A 20,644-nucleotide genomic window follows, 5' to 3' on the forward strand; every position below is an offset into this window, starting at 1 on the left:
CATACAGGTAATAAATAGAAATAAAACAAGACAAAGAAAAGAACATAAGATAATACCCTTTTTTGTTGAACTAACTTAATACATTTTTTATGAGCTTTCAAAGGGGCATAGAACTCCTAGAACTCGGGGAATGGGTCCAATCTCTGGAGGCAGCCCTACAGGGACATAATAGAGAAGTACATAAGTACATAAGTACATAAGTAGTGCCATACTGGGAAAGACCAAAGGTCCATCTAGCCCAGCATCCTGTCACCGACAGTGGCCAATCCAGGTCAAGGGCACCTGGCACGCTCCCCAAACGTAAAAACATTCCAGACAAGTTATACCTAAAAATGCGGAATTTTTCCAAGTCCATTTAATAGCGGTCTATGGACTTGTCCTTTAGGAATCTATCTAACCCCTTTTTAAACTCCGTCAAGCTAACCGCCCGTACCACGTTCTCCGGCAACGAATTCCAGAGTCTAATTACACGTTGGGTGAAGAAAATTTTCTCCGATTCGTTTTAAATTTACCACACTGTAGCTTCAATTCATGCCCTCTAGTCCTAGTATTTTGGATAGCGTGAACAGTCGCTTCACATCCACCCGATCCATTCCACTCATTATTTTATACACTTCTATCATATCTCCCCTCAGCCGTCTCTTCTCCAAGCTGAAAAGCCCTAGCCTTCTCAGCCTCTCTTCATAGGAAAGTCGTCCCATCCCCACTATCATTTTCGTCGCCCTTCGCTGTACCTTTTCCAATTCTACTATATCTTTTTTGAGATACGGAGACCAGTACTGAACACAATACTCCAGGTGCGGTCGCACCATGGAGCGATACAACGGCATTATAACATCCGCACACCTGGACTCCATACCCTTCCTAATAACACCCAACATTCTATTCGCTTTCCTAGCCGCAGCAGCACACTGAGCAGAAGGTTTCAGCGTATCATCGACGACGACACCCAGATCCCTTTCTTGATCCGTAACTCCTAACGCGGAACCTTGCAAGACGTAGCTATAATTCGGGTTCCTCTTACCCACATGCATCACTTTGCACTTGTCAACATTGAACTTCATCTGCCACTTGCACGCCCATTCTCCCAGTCTCGCAAGGTCCTCCTGTAATCGTTCACATTCCTCCTGCGACTTGACGACCCTGAATAATTTGTGTCATCGGCGAATTTAATTACCTCACTAGTTATTCCCATCTCTAGGTCATTTATAAATACATTAAAAAGCAACGGACCCAGCACAGACCCCTGCGGGACCCCACTAACTACCCTCCTCCACTGAGAATACTGGCCACGCAATCCTACTCTCTGCTTCCTATCTTTCAACCAGTTCTTAATCCATAATAATACCCTACCTCCGATTCCATGACTCTGCAATTTCTTCAGGAGTCTTTCGTGCGGCACTTTGTCAAACGCCTTCTGAAAATCCAGATATACAATATCAACCGGCTCCCCATTGTCCACATGTTTGCTTACCCCTCAAAAAAATGCATTAGATTGGTGAGGCAAGACTTCCCTTCACTAAATCCGTGCTGACTTTGTCTCATCAGTCCATGTTTTTGTATATGCTCTGCAATTTTATTCTTAATAATAGCCTCCACCATCTTGCCCGGCACTGACGTCAGACTCACCGGTCTATAATTTCCCGGATCTCCTCTGGAACCCTTCTTAAAAATCGGAGTAACATTGGCTACCCTCCAGTCTTCCGGTACTACACTCGATTTAGGGACAGATTGCATATTTCTAACAGTAGCTCCGCAAGTTCATTTTTTAGTTCTATTAATACTCTGGGATGAATACCATCAGGTCCCGGTGATTTACTACTCTTCAGCTTGCTGAACTGACCCATTACATCCTCCAAGGTTACAGAGAATTTGTTTAGTTTCTCCGACTCCCCCGCTTCAAATATTCTTTCCGGCACCGGTGTCCCCCCCAAATCCTCCTCGGTGAAGATCGAAGCAAAGAATTCATTTAATTTCTCTGCTACGGCTTTGTCCTCCTTGATCGCCCCTTTAACACCATTTTCGTCCAGCGGCCCAACCGACTCTTTGGCCGGTTTCCTGCTTTTAATGTATCTAAAAAAATTTTTACTGTGTATTTTTGCTTCCAACGCTAATTTCTTCTCAAAGTCCTTTTTTGCCCTCCTTATCTCCGCTTTGCATTTGGCTTGGCATTCCTTATGATCTATCCTGTTACTTTCAGTTGGTTCTCTTCTCCACTTTCTGAAGGATTGTTTTTTGGCTCTAATGATTTCCTTTATCTTACTGTTTAGCCACGCCGGCTGACGTTTAGTCTTTTTTCCCTTTTTTCTAATACGTGGAATATATTTGTCCTGAACCTCCAGGATGGTGTTTTTAAACAGCATCCACGCCTGATGCAAGTTTTTTACTCTGCGAGCTGCTCCTTTCAGTCTTTTTTTCACCATTTTTCTCATTTTGTTGTAATCACCTTTTCTATAGTTAAACGCTAGCGTACTTGATTTCCTAGTTTCACTTCCTTCAATGCCAATATCAAAACCGATCATATTATGATCACTGTTATCAAGCGGCCCTCGTATCGTTACCCCCTGCACTAGATCATGAGCACCACTAAGGACTAAGTCTAGTATTTTTCCTTCTCTTGTCGGCTCCTGAACTAGCTGTTCCATGAAGCTGTCCTTGATTTCATCAAGAAATCTTATGTCCCTTGCGTTTACAGATGTTACATTAACCCAGTCTATATGCGGGTAATTGAAATCCCCCATTATTATTGTGTTGCCCAGTTTGTTTGCGTCCCTGATTTCCTTTAACATTTCCGCATCCGTCTGTTCGTCCTGGCCAGGCGGGCGGTAGTACACTCCTATCACTATCCTTTTCCCCTTTGCACATGGAATTTCAATCCACAGTGATTCCAAGGAGTGTTTTGTTTCCTGCAGAATTTTCAATCTATTTGATTCAAGGCTCTCGTTAATATACAATGCTACCCCTCCACCAATCCGATTCACCCTATCACTACGATATAATTTGTACCCCGGTATGACAGTGTCCCACTGGTTATCCTCCTTCCACCAGGTCTCAGAGATGCCTATTATATCTAATTTTTCATTTAGTGCAATATATTCCAACTCCCCCATCTTATTTCTTAGGCTCCTGGCATTCGCATATAGACATTTCAAACTATGTTTGTTGTTCCTAAGTACATCATGCTTAGTACTTGACAGTATTAATTGGCAATCTTTTGTCTGATTTTTATTGTTATTTAAAGATACCCGATCTACTACAATCTCTTTTGCAACCTCACTATCAGGATACTCTATCTTCCCTGTTATGGTGATATCTTTGAAAGATACCTTATCCCGAACCATGCTCTTTTGAGCGACTGTCGGCCTTCCCCCCATTTCTAGTTTAAAAGCTGCTCTATCTCCTTCTTAAACGCCGATGCCAGCAGCCTGGTCCCACTCTGGTTAAGATGGAGCCCATCCTTTCGGAATAGGCTCCCCTCCAGTCCCACCTCCAGTCTGGCAACCTCTGTACTGCCATGGAAGAGAATGGTCTTCTGAAGGGAGAACATCACTGTGGAGAGCAGGAGTAATCCCTTAGCCAGGCCCTGCCCTCCAGGGGATGAAATATCCTCTTACACTGAGGATGTATCTCCAGGGGGGGAAGGGTTAGGACAGACGATATAGTCAGAGATTCTATCATTAGGAATGTAGACAGCTGGGTGGATAGCTGGTGGATGTGAGGATCACATGGTCACTTTCCTGCCTGGTGTGAAGGTGGTGGACCTCACACGGCACCTAGATAAGATTTTAGACAGTACTGGGGAGGAGCCTACTGTCTTGGGACATACGGGTGGGAGGTTCTGGAAGCCAAATTTAGGCTCTTAGGTAGAAAGCTCAAATCAGGAACCTCCAAGGTAGAACTTTCAGAAGAGCCCCCGTTCCACAGGAAGGACTCAAGAGTCAAGCAGAGCTTCGGAGTCTCAATGCATGGATGAGGCAATGGTGCAGGTAGGAGGGTTTTAGATTATAAGGAACTGGGCAACATTCTGGGGAAAGGGGAGTCTATTCTGGAAAGATGGGCTCCACATTAACCAGGGTGGAACCAGGCATAAACATTTAAAAAGGAGATAGAGCAGCTTTTAAACTGGAAACTTGGGAAGGCAGACAGTTGATCAAAAGTGCATAGTTCGGAACAAGGCATCTTTAAAAGATATCACCAAAACATGGAATATGGGGTATCCAGAATAGTAAGATTGCAATAGAGACCATAACAGACCAGGTGTCTTTAAATAAAGAGCAAACAGATTTTCAGGACTGCAAATTATCACTGCCAACTGCTCATCAATTTGTAAATAGGAACAACAAACATTATTTGAAATGTCTGTATGCAAATGCCAGAAGCCTAAGAAATAAGATGGGAGATGTGGCGAAATAGTGGGGTTTCCAGGTTGTGAATTATAAGACTATTTTGTGACTAGTTTGGCCAGCAAGTGATGCATGTTTTATGTTAAAGCTGTTACAGAGAAATGACTGTGGCCAGCTACTTTTAGAAAATGTTAGGAGCTGAAATTCAGTCTAGAAATACTGGATTTTTCTCCAGTCTCAGTTTGGAAGTAGAGAGAGGAAGACCTTTTTTCCTGCACTCTGTGAGCAGTTATATTCTGTAACCTGTAAGCAGCTATATTTCCTGTATTTCCCAGGCACTATCCAGGTAGTGATAAAATGTAGAGAGTTTTATAATTGATCCTTATTCAGTTACCTGTTATTCGACTGTAATTGCCATCTGTTTTTTATAGTTCACTGTTCAATATTTTTTATTACAATAAACCTTTACTAGTTTATTGACTCTGCTTGTCTGGACTAAGAATCCTGGTGGTTTGTGTGTTGGGTCTGTGAGTGCTTTCTAGGAATGGCGGGACCACTGGGATCATGGCCCCAGTAACCTAGAAATCATTGGGGATAACTTGAGAGCGGGAGATTTGCCCAGAAGCAGTTAGGACCTAGTCAGTGGGAAGAGGGTGTAACTGTACAGCACAAAGTGTACAGCACATGCCCAGGTGCAGGCAGACCTGAGCTGTGCTGGGGAGACCCTCTAAGTGGCCGGAGGGTTAGCCCCAGGTGAGTGGCTAGGCTTTTTCTGACAGGAGATTTAGAATATATTGCACTAAATGAAAGATAGATATAACACGCATCTCTGAGACCTGGTGGAAGGAAAATAACCAATGGGACACTGTTATATCAGAGTACAAATTATATTGCAGTGATAGGGTGGAATGAATTGGTGGAGGGGTAGCATTATCCGTTAAAGAGGGTCTCGAATCAAATAGATTAAAAATTTTGCAGGACACATAACACACCTTGGAAACCCTATGGATATAAATTCCATGTGTAAAGGGGAAAAGGATAGTGATAGGAGTGCACTACTGTCCATGTGACCAGGATGATCAGACAGATGCAGAAATGTCATAAGAAATTAGGGAGGCTAACACATTGGGGAACATAATAATAATGAGTGATTTCAATTACCCCGATATTGACTGAATAAATGTTACATCAGGGCATGCCAGAGAAGTAAAATTCATTGCTTTATAGAGCAGTGGTATAGGAGCCAATAACAGGGAGAACAATTCTAAACCTAGTCCTTAGTGGAGCACATGAGCTACTGCAGCAGCTAATGGTGCTGGGGCCACTTGATAAAAGTGATCATTACATTTGATATAAACTGAAGTACACACTGGAAATCCAATACGTTAGCATTTAACTTTGAAAAAGAAGACTATGAAAAAATAAGAATGGTTAAAAAACAAAAAAAATAAAACCGAAAACGAAAAAAAACCAAACAATAAACAACCTTAGAGGAGCAGCTGCAAAGGTCAAAATTTTACATCAGACATGGATGCTATTCTCAGAGATGCTTGTTATATCTATCTTTTCATTTAGTGCAATATATTCTAACTCTCTGATGTATACACAGAAAAAAAAACCTGAAGGAATATGTAGTATGCAGCAGAAGAATAAACTGTTAAATCATCTGTAGCATCATCCACTTATTCCTGTGCTATTCTAAACTACCATCGTGGAAGCCCAGATTAGATATATTCCATGTATTAAAAAAGGAGGAAGGAAGGCCATATGACACCTGGCATGGTTGAAAAGCGAGGTGAAGGAAGCCATTAGAGCTAAAAGAAAATCCTTCAGAAAATGGGCTGAACAAACTGAAAATAATAGAAAACAGCATACGGAATGGCAATTCAAATGGAAAGTGCTGATAAGAAAGGCAAAGAAACACTTTGAAAAGAAAATTGCATTGGAGGTAAAAAAACACATAGTAAAAACCTTTTTAGGTACAATAGAAACAAGAAGCCGATAAAAGAATCAGTTGGACTACTAGATGAATGAGGGGTAAGAGAGGCACTCGGGGAAGACAAGGTCATAGCGGAGAGATTAAATTAATTCTTTGCTTCAATTTTCACCAAAGAAGATGTGGGAGAGATACCAGTGCCAGAAATGGTATTCAATGCCGATGAGTCAGAGAAACAAACAAATATCTGTAAACCTGGAAGACGTAATGGAGCAACTTGACAAACTGAAGAGTAGCAAATCACCTGGACCTGATGGTATATATACCAGAGTAATGATAGAACTGAAAAATGAACTTGAAGAGCTACAGTATGCTATCTGCTATTGTATTGTGGGTTTTGTTTCTAAAATTTAAATAAAAATAAAAGAAAAATGACCTTGTAGAATTATTGTTAGTAATATCTAATTTATCTTTAAAATCAAGCATGGTACTGGAAGATTGGAAGGTGGCCAATGTAACACCAATTTTTAAAAAGGGTTCCAGAGGTGATACAGTGAGCCTGATATAAGTGCCAGGCAAAATGGTAAAGACTATTATAAAAAACAAAACTACAGAGCATATATTTAAACACGGATTAATGAGACAAAGTCAACATAGATTTTAGTCAAGGAAACTCTTACCTCACCAATCTACTACATTTCTTTGAAGGGCTGAACAAACATGTTGATAAAGGTGAGCCAGTCGATACTGTGTATCTGGATTTTCAAAAGGCATTTGACAAAGTACCTCATGAAAGACTCCAGAGGAAACTGGAGAGTCATGGGATAGATCCAATTGTGGATTAAAAACTGGTTAAAAGATAGAAAACAGAGAGTAAGGTTAAATGGTCAGTGTTCTCAATGGAGAAGGATAGATAGCTGGGATCCCCAGGGATCTGTGCTGGGACCACTGCTTTTTAACATATTTATAAATAATCTAGAGATGGGAATAACTAGTGAGGTAATTAAACTTGCTGATGATACAAAGTTATTCAAAGTTGTTACACTGCAAGAGGATCATAAAAAATTGCAAGAGGACCTTATGAGACTGGGAAACTTAGCATTCAAATGGCAGATGACAATTAATGTGAGCAAGTGCAAAGTGATGCTTATGGGAAAGAGAAACCCAAACTATAGCTACATTTTGCAAGGTTCCACGTTAGGAATCACCGCCTAGGAAATGGATATAGGTGTCATCGTTGATGACATGCTAAAAGCCAATGCTCAGTGCGCAGCGGCATCTAAGAAAGCAAAGAGAATGTTAGGAAAAGAATGTAAAATAAGAATGTTATAATGCCTTTGTATCACTCCATGGTGCGACTACACCTAGAATACTGTGTGCAATTCTGGTCACCGCATCTCAATAAAGTAAGGGATTTAAAAAAAGATTCAGATGAGGGTGATGAAAATGATAAAGGGGATGGGACAATTTCCCCATGAGGAAAGGCTAAAGCAGACAGGGCTCTTCAGCTTGGAGAAGAGACGGCTGAGGGGAGATATGACAGAGGTCTATAAAATATTGAGTGGAGTGAAATGGAATGGGTAGAAGTGAATCACTTGTTTAGTCTTTCCAAAAGTACTAGGATTAGAGGGCACGCAATAAAGCTACTAATTAGTAAATTTAAAACAAATCAAAGAAAATATTTCTTCATTCAACATGTAATTAAACTCTGGAATTCATTGCTAAGAATGTGGTAAAAGCAGTTAGCTTAGCAGGGTTTAATATTTGGATAATTTCCTAAAAGAAAAGTCCATAAGCCTTTATTAAGATGCACTTGGGAAAATCCACTGCTTATTTCTAGGATAAAATAAGCAGCATAAAATCTGGATAGGTCACTGTTGGAAACAGGATACTGAGCTTGATAGACCTTTGCTCTGTCCCAGAATAGCAACGCTTATGTTCTTATGTGGCCCAACGTAAAAGGAAAGACGATAACGTAAGAGACTGGCAAGATTTCGTGACTGGCATTGCCTCAGACTTACCAAAATCAATGCAAAGACCAAACAAAGAGCCAAACTGCTATACTGAGATAAGTCTTGGTACATTTTCATGAGTATTGCAAATAAAAAGAATCATATCATCAACAAACATGCTGATCCTGCATTTCCTGCCCCTCACATAAATGCCCTGTAGATCTGGGGAATTACGAATCTTAAATGCTAGGTTCTCCAAAGAAAGAATAAACAACAGGAGCAATAACAGACACCCTCGTCATTTGCATCTCTGTAAGGGGAAGAAATCACAAGTCTTAAACGCCAGGTTCTCCAAAGAAAGAATAAACAGGGGCGATAATGGACATCCTTGTCATGTGCCTCTCTGTAAGAGGAAGAAATCAATTTTACTTCTGTTAATCAGTAATTGTGCAGTGGGGGCTGTATACAAGTTAACAACCCATTGTTTACAAGTGTCCACTATACCACATTTCTACAAAACCCAAAAAAGGTAGTTCCAAGTGACTTTATCAAAGGCCTTTTTGGTGTCCAAACTGGCCAAGATATCATCCCCCGCCCTTGCTGAGCCCTACTTTAAGGCCACTATTGCCTTTAAAATGTTTGATGATGCCAAACAGCCAGGCACAAAACCGACCTGGTTAGAGTGAACCAATTATGGAACTACTTTGCTTAGACACTGTGCCAAAATTGCAGTCAAGATCTTCTTGTCTTGATTAATTAAGGAAATGATTCTGTAGGATCCTACCAGCTCCAGGTCTTTGCCCAGTTTGGGCAAGATGACCACATGAGCATGACTCTGTTTCAGAAGCAGTGAGCCCCCATTTTGATAGGAATTACACATAAATGCCATGGCAGGGCCTACACAATTTCTCAAGATTTTATAAAATTCAGGCCCCATGCAATCAGTCCCTGGGGTCTTAACCAATTTAAGTTTGCCAATAGCTTGTGAATTTCCTTGACTGCGATAGGGGCCATTCAGCACGTTTAGCTGCTCATCAGACTCCTGAAAAAACCCATCCCGCTGTTCAGTACCATAGGGGTCCTTACTGTATAGTTCTTGATAGAAACAAACTGGATCGTAATACCAACCCAGATCCCTTTATTCTCGTGATTCATGACAATTTTGTGGCTGGACCCCAGGTTTGCCATTAATTTCCCAACAATGAAAATCATATTTATACACATTGTGTGTCTTAAGAATTGCCATACTGGATCAGACCAATAGGTCCATCTAGCCCAGTATCCTGCTTCCAGCAGTGGCCAATTCAGGTCACAAGTACCTGACAGAATCCCAAATAGTAGCAAGATTCAAGCTACTGATCCTAAGGACAAGCAGTGGCTTTCTCCATGTCTATCTCAATAGCAGTCTAAGGACTTATCCTCCAGGAACTTGTCCAAACCTTTTTCAAACCCAGATACACAAACCAATGATACCATATCCTGGTTGAGTGAAAAAATATTTCCTCCTGTTCGTTTTAAAAGTAGTAACCACCACTGAATAATAGGAGGAAATAACTACCATGATGGACGTAGTAAAAGATCAGCGAGTCTCCCTTGATGTACCTTTTTCAGGTTTTACGCATTCGCTTGTCGAGGGGGTTTCTTTCGGGTCTGCAGGACCAATTGGTCTAGTTTTGTTTGGCATTATAAGAGACCTCAACTTCCTCATTCCTTCCTTTTTTTGGGGATCACAGGCAAAGGGGTCTGGGGGTGCCTAATGTTTTTTTGGTACTATAGGGCGGTGCAAGAGTGGGCAGCATTTGAGTAGTTCCAGACTCAGCCTCATAAGCACTGGGTACAACTGAAACAATTCTTCATAGGGTCTCGCCGCTTGGGACAATACTTATGGCTTCCTCGTCAGTTCCGTCAGCTTCCAGTAGATCTCTGCCCTTCAATTTCAAATACTTTCTATTATTGGGATTCTCTCTTTCCTACTCCAGATTACCTAGTCTTACTCCAATTGCTCTTAACCCTCTTTTCCCGCCAGGTCTTACACCAGGGGTGTTTTCTCGATGATCCATGCTCGGTCTGGTTACCTGGGGCCTGTTGTTTGATGAGAATTAATGGATTTCTTTCTCCAGTCTACAGCAGGAATATCATCTTCCCTCCACTGATCAGTTTGCCTATGCTCAACTGTGCCATTTTTTGTTCTCTGCATAAATTAAAAAAAAATTGGGTTTTACATGAAGATTCCTTTTTGGCAGACCTCTGTGAGGACTCAAAAGCACCAAAGGCTTGATTTCCTGTTTGTATAAATATCAACAGAAGCAGTCCCAGCCTGATCTCTTGCATCGCTCTAACTGGAGTCGGGAATTGGGGTTACATATTGAGGATAATGACTGGAAGGTCATGGAAAGGGCTTTACTGAAGGTATCTCTGACAATTCCTTTTAAGGAAAATGCTGTTAAAGTGATGTATTGCTGGTACTTCATCCCTGTACGTCTACATCATATGTTTCTAGGTATATCTACTACTACTACTTAACATTTCTAAAGCGCTACCAGGGTTACGCAGCGCTGTATCTCCCTTATGTTGGCAGGGCTGTGGGGATCATGGTACTATGGGGCACTTGTGGTGGTCTTATGTCAAAGCTAAAGCATACTGAAAGGCCATCCAATATCGGTTACAAGGATGGCTGTCTCGACCACTTCGGTGGGACCAGAATTGGTCGAGACAGCGTAACACTCTTATCCTTACTGTCTCATCAGCTCGTAACCTTGGGGTCATCTTTGACTCCTCCCCTCTCCTTCTCTCCGCATATTCAGCAGATTGCTAAAACCTGTCGTTTCTTTCTCTATAATATCAACAAAATTCACCCTTTCCTTTCTGAGCACACTACCAGAACCCTCATCCACACTCTTATCACCTATCGCTTAGACTATTGCAACTTGCTTCTCACAGGTCTCTCCTCTTCAATCTGTTCAAAATTCTGCTGCACGTCTAATATTCCGCCAGTGTTGTTATGCTCATATTAGCCCTCTCCTCAAGTCATTTCACTGGCTTCCTATCCGTTTCCGCATACAGTTCAAACTCCTCTTATTGACCTCTAAGTGCATTCACTCTGCAGCTCCTCAGTACCTCTCCACTCTCATCTCTCCCTACATTCCTCCCCGGGAACTCCGCTCAATGGGTAAATCTCTCTTATCTGCACCCTTCTCCTCCACTGCTAACTCCAGACTCCGTTCCTTTTAACTTGCTGCACCATATGCCTGAATAGACTTCCTGAGCCAGTACGTCAAGCTCCATCTCTGGCCGTCTTCAAATCTAAGCTAAAAGCCCACCTTACTGATGCTGCTTTTAACTCCTAACCTTTATTTACTTGTTCAGATCCCTTATTTTATCATCCTCACTTTAATATTCCCTTATCTCTTGTTTGTCCTGTTTGTCTGTCCTAATTAGATTGTAAGCTCTGTCGAGCAGGGACTGTCTCTTCATGTTCAAGTGTACAGCGCTGCATACGTCTAGTGGTGCTATAGAAATGATAAGTAGTAGTAGTATTTTAAGAAGTTTTTATTCAAGTTCCAAGACAAACAGCAATGAAAAAATAAAAAAACTGTTTCTATTAGACTGTATGATATATGGTTTATGGTCTTCTATGTATTTCAGAAGTTATCTCAAAACAAAGCTTTAAATGTTGCTAAATCTTTCATCGCCATGTATCTGTATAATAACACCTGTACATACTTCAATAAAATTGTTTCACTTTTGTTTGACAGTCTTGTTCACAGAGATCATTTTTGGGGTTCCTGGGGGGGAAGGGGGAAAGAGGGTAATCCTACCCACTAACCTTTTTCTTCCCAGGGTGGAGGCACCAAGCGCCAAATGACCAAGGGACCAACGGAGTCTGCCCATGGAGGACTCCAGCCAGGTCGGGCCTCAGATCCAGGGACGCCCACAAGGATGCATTACATATAGAGGCAATACTGAGCCACTATACTTGTGGAGGGGCATTTAAAATATGAAAATCCAACTCATCAGAATGTGGATGACCCAGTCAGTTTGTCACAAGTGGATGTCCATCTCGAATATATTTCAAACAGGATAGAGCCTGTTCTAAAAGCACACGTAAAATGGATGTCCATGTGCTGGAAACATTCATCATGAACACCCATTTTACTACTACTACTACTACTACAAATCATTTCTTTAGCGCTACCAGTCGTATGCAGCGCTTCACAATTGAACATGAAGAAAAGACAGTCCCTGCTCAAAAAGAGCTTACAATCTAAATCAGGACAGACAGACAGGACAAATAAGGGATAAGGGTAGGACAGACAGATAGGACACATAGGGCAAAGGGACTATTGAAGAGAGGAAGACAAGATAAGGTTATGGAGCAGGTGACAAGTTAGGAATTAAAAGCAGCAAACAGGTAGGCCTTTAGCCTGGATTTGAAGGCGGCCAGGGATGGAGCTTGACGTAATGGCTCAGGAAGTCTATTCCAGGCATAAGGTGCGGCGAGATAAAAGGAATGGAGTCTGGAGTTAGCGATGGAGGAGAGATTTGCCTAGTGAACAGAGTTCTTGGGAAGGAATGTAGGGAGAGATGAGGGTGGAGAGGTAGAGAGGGGCAGCAGAGTGAATGCACTTATAGGTTAATAAGAGGAGCTTGAACTGTATACGGAAACGGATAGGGAGCCAGTGAAGTGACTTCAGAAGAGGGCTGATATGGGCATAGCGACTTTGGCGAAATATTAATCGTGCAGCAGAATTTTGAACAGATTGAAGAGGAGAGAGGTGGCTGAGTGGAAGACCTGTGAGGTTTTAGCAATCTGTTGAATATGTGCAGAGAAGGAGAGGGAGGAGTCGAAGATAACCCCAAGGTTACGAGCAGAAGTGTCCAAATTATAAACGTGGGGAAAAGGAAGGACATGGACCTCTTTGTGGTGGCAGAGGAACACCCATATTATTAAATGGCCACACGGTTAAAGTAGCCAGCTAAGAACCAGAACAGAGATCCAGAGGCCGCAAGTTCAAATCCCACTGCTGCTTTTTTTTTTTATAAGCACTCCAGAGACAGAAAAATACCTAGTGTGACTTCCTTTATCTCCATTCAGTGGAGAACTGCACAATCGGAGCACCCTTCTGTAAGCTGGACACAAGAAGTACCAGGTCTAAATATGCTCAAAGTTGGATATCCATATTTTGGGCCCTCCCTTTTAAAATTGGGATTTGGACGTCCATATAATATGGATGTCTAAATGCCAGTTTTCAGTTGTCCAAAACAAGACTAGAGCTGCTAAAATAACCACCATAACTATACAGTTTCATTTATGACTACTCTCTTGCTTAGCTATATGGAAAGAAGCTGAATATTGCCACTATATCTATCTATATATATCTATATCTATACACAGTAATTAGCTGTACTGCCCTTGCCCCATCCTCTCTCTGCCCCAGGACTATCTGGCCATGACAGAGGGAGTTTTTGTGCAGTATCTGTTTAGTGCTGTTGAAAATCCATAAGAGGGGGATTTATATGTTTAGCAGCACAGATTTATACATTTTGAATACCAGCTCATGTGTTTTTACGTTGTCAAGTATTGTCCCCACCCACTCCAAAACTCTAATTTGTTAATATTATAATGTGGCAGGTTGAGTAAACAGAATAGCTAGCTATAGGGTTCTGTTCTGACTCAATTCATTCAACAACTGGTGCCACCTGGAAGCAACAAAAAATTTTTGAAGGAAATAAAAAAATAAAATAAACCACCTTTAAAAAGTAGAAGAAGGTGATGTAACTTTTGCTATTTGCTAATAAAGAGTTTACAAAAAAAAGGGAGGGGGGTACACAAGCCTGTTGAAGGTGGCAAGATGGCACCTGCTACAGTGGTGGCACCCAATGGGCTACTGATAGAGTTAAGGATATACCTAAAGGAAGCCTCTGTAGAGCCCTGGGTCTGCTGAGCATACCAGTGCTGCTCAGTCAATTTGTCTGAAGCCAAACGGGGATGGCAAAAATCAAGGAGAAGATGAATGACAGAGGCAAAAGAAAAATCTGTAAAAATAAATAAGTCAACTGCTATGGACAATAAAGGGGAATACTCAGAAATCTGTGGTAAAAGTAGCTCCATTTGGTCAGCAAGATAAGTTTACCAACAGATTAAAGCCAGTATGTTATCTCTACGATGTATTAATAAACTTTGCTAGAGGGAAAATGAGACATTTGGGCTTAAAAGATGGCATCAAAATATCATGCAGACTTCTGAACATGCGTCATAAATACCATTCAGACGGGAAGATCAAACCAGAGAGAAAATTCCATCTTGAAGGCTACACCCTTAAGCGGCATTTTAGAAGGCAAGTCAGAATTGGGACACCCAAGCGAGAATATGTGAAGTTCTGTTAGCATTTTAAAACAGGATCTGCCAACGCAGAGCCTATTCTAAGATACATGGAGAAATGGACATTTTATGTGCCGGTTTTGTCTGGTGGGATTGTTAATTTAGAAGCATAAACATTTCAAATATCAAGCGGCCAAAACAGGAACATAAATGTTTATGTCCTGAAATGCCAACATGCACATCTATGTGGCGGAAAACTAACGATTTATGTTAGCCATTTAAGAAACATAAAACATTCAATGCACCTAAGCTGCCAGAGTTTGATATCCTTTACATTCGGGAGGGGAGCAGCAACCATTAGGGGGATTAAGGGAGTGACCTTTCTTAAACCCATCAGTGTAGCACTGCACAAAACAAGGGCCTTACTGAAGCTACACATCTGGGGTAGCAGGCGTAAATCCCAATGTCAATCCTTTAGGACACAGAAGTGCATTCTCCTTCTGAAATGGGAATACATGTTTATTTTTAAGGCCCACCCTAATCCCCAACCAAAACACAGACCGCCCACTTGCCATAAGCACGTTTTTTTTTGTTTCAGACGTGTATATCCTAGCTTAGTAAAATTGGGATTTAGACATTTATGCAATATTAAATGTTCAAATGCCTATTTATGTACATCAAAACCAAACAGGGCTTCTAAAATAACCAACTTTACTTTTAAGTTCTGAAATTTCCTCTTGATCCTTTGGGCTTCCAGCTGAACCTGCCTTTATTGGACAATAGTGCAGTCAATTGTCATTTACAAACATGGGATGGAGGAGGCAGGGATGCTCTTTTATTTCTAAACACTCCACCAAGCATACCCAGTGCAGTGAGATCGTGCATTGGCTCCTAAACTGCACTACCTCTGGAGTTCAGCCCACATGAACTTCAAGTCTGGCATCTAGGCAGTTGATGACTGATACTTCCTCCCCTCCAGGGGCTTTAAATGCTGCCACTGCACAATCCCCAGTCAAACCATTGCCACTGAGCAAAAATCATAATTCAAAATGACAAGTGTAAAACAGCTCAGCAAAACTGGATAAAGCCCCACCCAACAGTTCAAGGTAACACGTTCCTTCATGGGGTGTGGTTGTCATTCCCTCAGTGAATCACACCAGTGAAAAAAGTGAAAGCAAAAATTACAGGGGAGGCTCAAATTATTCTGTAGTGGTGTTTTGTTTTCAAACCATCTCCCATGTTTTTATTATCACTCAAAGAAAATAATATTCATAGCCTGAATGCAAGACTTGGCCAGTAGACAGTCAAGTCTTTTTCATAACTGCCGGCAACCGCCAGGCAGGCTCTAGCTATGCGCTAACATGTCATGCTTGGGGCTCATTTCAAGGTTGAAATTAAAGCCAGTACTGCATGTGTATTCAAATCTTGGGCTATTTCTTTGCCATTCTGGTTTCAAGAATTATGCCACGTTAATTATGATTCCCCCCCCCAACGTCTCAGACAAGAAATAAATCAGAGAACATACCATCTGCCGTTCCCTTCTGCTTTGCGTTTATTTCACTCATTTCAGGAGTCAGCAATCCATTCAAATCTGAGACCTAAATAATAACAGATAAAATAATCTCTTTACTTAGCTACAGAGAAAATGCTTGTGGAATGCATATAAAATAGCAAATACCAATCTGAGTGGCTTCTTCGCAATATATAATTTTGGAACCTCTATAGTTACTCTCTATATCACCCTTGGTTCCCAGACTCAAGAACTTAAAACACTACAGTGTCTTCATCTACTACAAAAGTGTTTTATCCAGGGCCGGTCAAATCCGGTAGCGAGGTAAGCACCGCAGGGGGGCGCCTGCCTTCAAGGGCGCCGCTGCGCCGCCATACCGCACCACCCTTGGGGGTTTTAATCTTTTATTTACTTCTGTCGCAGCGGCCGCATCATTTCAAAGCCCTTCCCGTCTCTAGCCTTCCCTCCCTTCGTGAGTTTGTTCCCTCAGAGTCCCGCCTTCTGACGTCATTTCCTCTTTCTTCAAGGGCGGGACTCTGAGGGAACAAACTCACGAAGGGAGGAAAGGCTAGAGATGGGCAGGGGGCAAGTGGGTTTCTATGCCTGTGAAAGGAAGTTGGGTTGAGTTACGGTGGCCTACAGGAGCCAAACAGAAGTACACAGAGGAGCCGGGAGGATGACCCACCGTCACTGAAAAGACAAATCTCTGCGTCTGTGAGCCGGATTCCCGCCTCTGAGGCTCGGAGTCATGTTAACCATGAGGTAAATGGGCTCCAGCGGGGACTGCGGTACTCATGTGGAAGACAGGCACAAACTGTATGTGTCTAAAAACCCCGAGTAAGCGAATCGAGCGAAAGAGAGAGCAGAGGTTGTGTGAGGGACAGTGCGGAGAGCAGAGGGGCGGATTCTGAGGGGTGAGGAAGAGCAGGGGATATGTGGGGGAGAGAAGGGTTGAGAGCGGGAGGACGAGCAGGGGATTTATGGGAGACAGCACCGAGATGTGTCGAGGAAGAGCGAGAAATAGTGCAGGGAGGAGGGATGGGATGAGATGAGGAGAGAATTGATGGTTGACAGGCGGGAAATACAAAGTCACCAGACAACAAAGGTAGAAAAAAATCATTTTATTTTCATTATAGTGTTTGGAATATGTCCACTTTGAGAATCAGGTGCTCAACGTTAAAAGTTTATATTTATTTACTTATTTATGGCATTTATCCCACATTAAACATGAATTAGATTGGAACCTTGTTCTTCACCTTTTAAGGCACTGGGCTGAAAAAGGGGCCAGGTTGGGAGAAGAGGGAGGGAGAAGAGAGAAAGGAGATACTAGACGGGGGGGGGGGCAACTGATAAGTCTGCAGGAGGGCACCAGAGACCCTAGGACCGGCCCTGGTTTTATCTACTTCGTAGTGACCTCAGCTGTGCTCATTGCCAGCAATGCTTTTTTGGCAATAAATCAAGCACACCAGGGCGTTAACAACAATCCCCTGACCTGACACAACTCATTAAGATGAGTATTTGAAACAATATATATAAATATAAAACTAAGTTATTCATAATATAAAATAAGTAAAAGTGAGCCAATGAAGAATGGTGTGCTTGATCCATTGCCAAAAAAGCATTGCTGGCAATAAGCACAGCTGAGGTCACTACGAAGTAGATAAAACACTTTTGTAGTAGATGAAGACACTGTAGTATAAAATAGCAAAGCCACATTCTGAATGGATTTTTCACGTTCTACTGAAGATGCTCCATTAAGAATGTTGAGGTTGATATTCAAAGAAATTGGAGGTTCCTGGCTGGTTAAATCACCTGTTCGGGGCTAACCAATAATTTTCAGTAGCACTTAACTGATTAGTACCACTGAAACTAACCAGTTAGCGCCGAACTGAAAATCAGCTATTTTACTACTACTGCTATTTATCATTTCTAAAGTGCTACTTTTATGGGGGCGCTCCGAGAGCCGAGTCAGCACTTGGTCGGTTAAGTGCCATTATTCAACATTTAACCAGCCAGGTTAATCACATAAATAGAACTGTGTAAAGTCAGTCCTATCTTTATCCGGTAAGCCATAAGCTGCTTAAGGGGCCCCTTTTACAAAGCGGCGGTAGAGCTATGCACCAAAATCAGGACTACCGCAAGGCTACAACCCGACCCGGGTGATAGTTCCCACCCCCAGCACAACAAAAATATTTTTTATTTTTGTAGCTCCGGGATTTACCTGGCGGTAATTGGGTTACTGAGTCCTTAATGTCACCTACATAGGTGGAAGAAAGGGCTTCCCCCGGAAATGGCCACATGACAATCCCTATGATTAGCACAGGGTCATTTCTTTTTTTGGGCAGAAAACAACCTTTTACCCGCTGTGGTAAAAGGGGGCATGGGCACACAGCCAGGGCCGGTCTTAGAAATTGCAGGGCCCTGTGCAGACCAGTGCGGTGGGGCCCCCCTGCCCCACCTAGCCCTGCCCCTTGTTAACGAGATGCATTTTAAACATTTTTTAAAATTTCAAATAAAGACATATCAAGCAAAACTCGTAAATAAAAACTAATTCAAAATGCACAATGCTATCATAGGAAACCTTTGGGTTTAAAAAGCAAAAACATGTACATGTAAGGATTGGATAAATGAATTAAAACAAATCCGCTTAATATGTAGCAATAATGAAATAGTGATTGAATATTCACATAGTAAGCAGCCTGAGCCAACAGATTTGTTTTCCACTGAAAAACAATTAACTTTATATGAACTTGGCTGCTAATAGTGTGCTGAACTGGACAGTGCTGGCACATTTAGACACTCTGGACAGTTCTGCACGAAGGAAACCCTTCCCTCGTTAATCAATACCTTCTCTGTGAAACAGTAATAATAATAATCATAAAAAGCACGTGTATTTTTTAATATACCACTGCATTCCACAAAGCAAAAGGAGCAAGTTCCCACATGCCATCTTTTTTTCTTTTGATGTAGGCAAAGGGGAAAAAAAAGGTTTTAAATGCTCCCAGGTTTCAATCTAAGTAATTCATGTTTAATGTGGGATAAAATGCCATAAATAAGTAAATAAATAGATGGACATCATGTTATGAGAATTAAATGCTCAACATTCAGAGTTTCTGTTTAGTGGCCCTTTACCAAGAGAAACAAAAATCTCTCACAAATATAATACTTCGAGGGTGTCCCTTTTAACCAGCCCCTCCAAATGACACAGATATTATCTTTGATTTTTTTTTACTGTATCCTCCCCTCCCTGTCCCTTTAACCAGCCCCTCCAAACGACACAGATATTACCTTGATTTTTTTTTAAAGTATCCTCCTCACCCACCTACCTAGGGCTATTCCACACCTCAACCCCGCTCCCCCGAGCCACAGGGTGCCCTCCCAGCATAAACCTGAAGACACCCTGGTGGTCTAGTGAGTCTTTGGGGCAGGAAAGATCCCAAATCTTTCCTTCCTCCTGCCGGCACTGGAAGTCTCGGCAGCCATTTTTAAAGAGCGATGTGACAACAAGGCGTCAGCGCCGGCAGGAAAGACTGGGGATCTTTCCTGCCCCAAAGACTCCACTACACCACCAGGGCAGCGGGGTTGAGGTGTGGAATAGCCCTAGGGGAGGCAAGGAATCAGATAGTGGCAGAGGGGTAGTGGGAGGGAGCGCCACGGGGCCCTGTGCGACCGCTCCTCTCGCCCCTGCCTAAGACCAGCCCTGCACACAGCAAATCCACGCGCCAATGCCACAGCAGGCCCCCTTTTACCAGAGTTAGTAAAAAAAAGGCCCTAAATGCTGAATACTGGAATTAACCAGTACTTAATTAAAAATGAAAAACTTTGTTTTAAACTTAAAATATTGTGTGATCCAGTCTCTGGAACCCGTGGTCTCTGTTCCCACTTTTCTTCTCGTTGTGAGCTACTCCGTGGGACTTTTTGAATTCTCCACATACGTGAATTCTCTTTGGTCTTAACCAGCTAAGAACATAAGAAACATAAGCGGTTGCCATACTGGGACCAAAGGTCCATCAAGCCCAGTATATGTTTCCAATAGTGGCCAACCAGGTCACAAGTACCTGGCAAGATCCTAAAACAGTGGAATACATTCTATGGTGCTTATCCTAGAAATAAGTAGTGGCTTATGGACTTTTCTTTTAGGAAAATATCCAAACCTTTTTTTAAACCCCGCTAACTGCTTTTACTACATTCTCTGACAACGAATTCCAGTGTTTAATTACACGTGTGAAGAAATATTTTCTCCGCCTTATTTTAAAACTAGTACTTCATAGATTCATTGCTTGCCTAGTATTTTTGGAAAGAGTAAACAAGCAATTCACGTCCACCTATTCCACTCATTATTTTATAGACTTCTATCATATCTTCCTTCAGCTGTCTTTTCTCCAAGCTGAACATCCCTAGCAGTTTTAGCCTTTAGCTAGCTCCAGAAACCCATAAATCCAGTGGAGCTGCCCAGACATGGTCCAGCATTGCCTCCGGCAGAATATTGGGACCTTTGGTATTTTATGTACATTTTGGGGCCCATTTACGAAAACTTAGTGCACACTAATGGACATTAGCCTGCTCCAAGTGCCATTTGGC

At 42.1% G+C, this 20,644-nt stretch overlaps 1 protein-coding gene across 1 annotated transcript in view; it reads right to left on the reverse strand.

The window, feature by feature from the left end:
• LOC115465802 (rho GTPase-activating protein 18-like) overlaps window positions 1-20,644 on the reverse strand; it is a 247,204-nt gene that overhangs the window by 121,908 nt on the left and 104,652 nt on the right. The window contains 2 exon segments of the mRNA XM_030196531.1: window positions 1,349-1,369; window positions 1,986-2,044. Coding sequence (XP_030052391.1) covers window positions 1,349-1,369; window positions 1,986-2,044 — 80 coding nt within the window.

Source organism: Microcaecilia unicolor, chromosome 3 (assembly GCF_901765095.1).
Source record: "Microcaecilia unicolor chromosome 3, aMicUni1.1, whole genome shotgun sequence".
In the NCBI taxonomy this organism is placed as follows: Eukaryota; Metazoa; Chordata; class Amphibia; order Gymnophiona; family Siphonopidae; genus Microcaecilia; species Microcaecilia unicolor.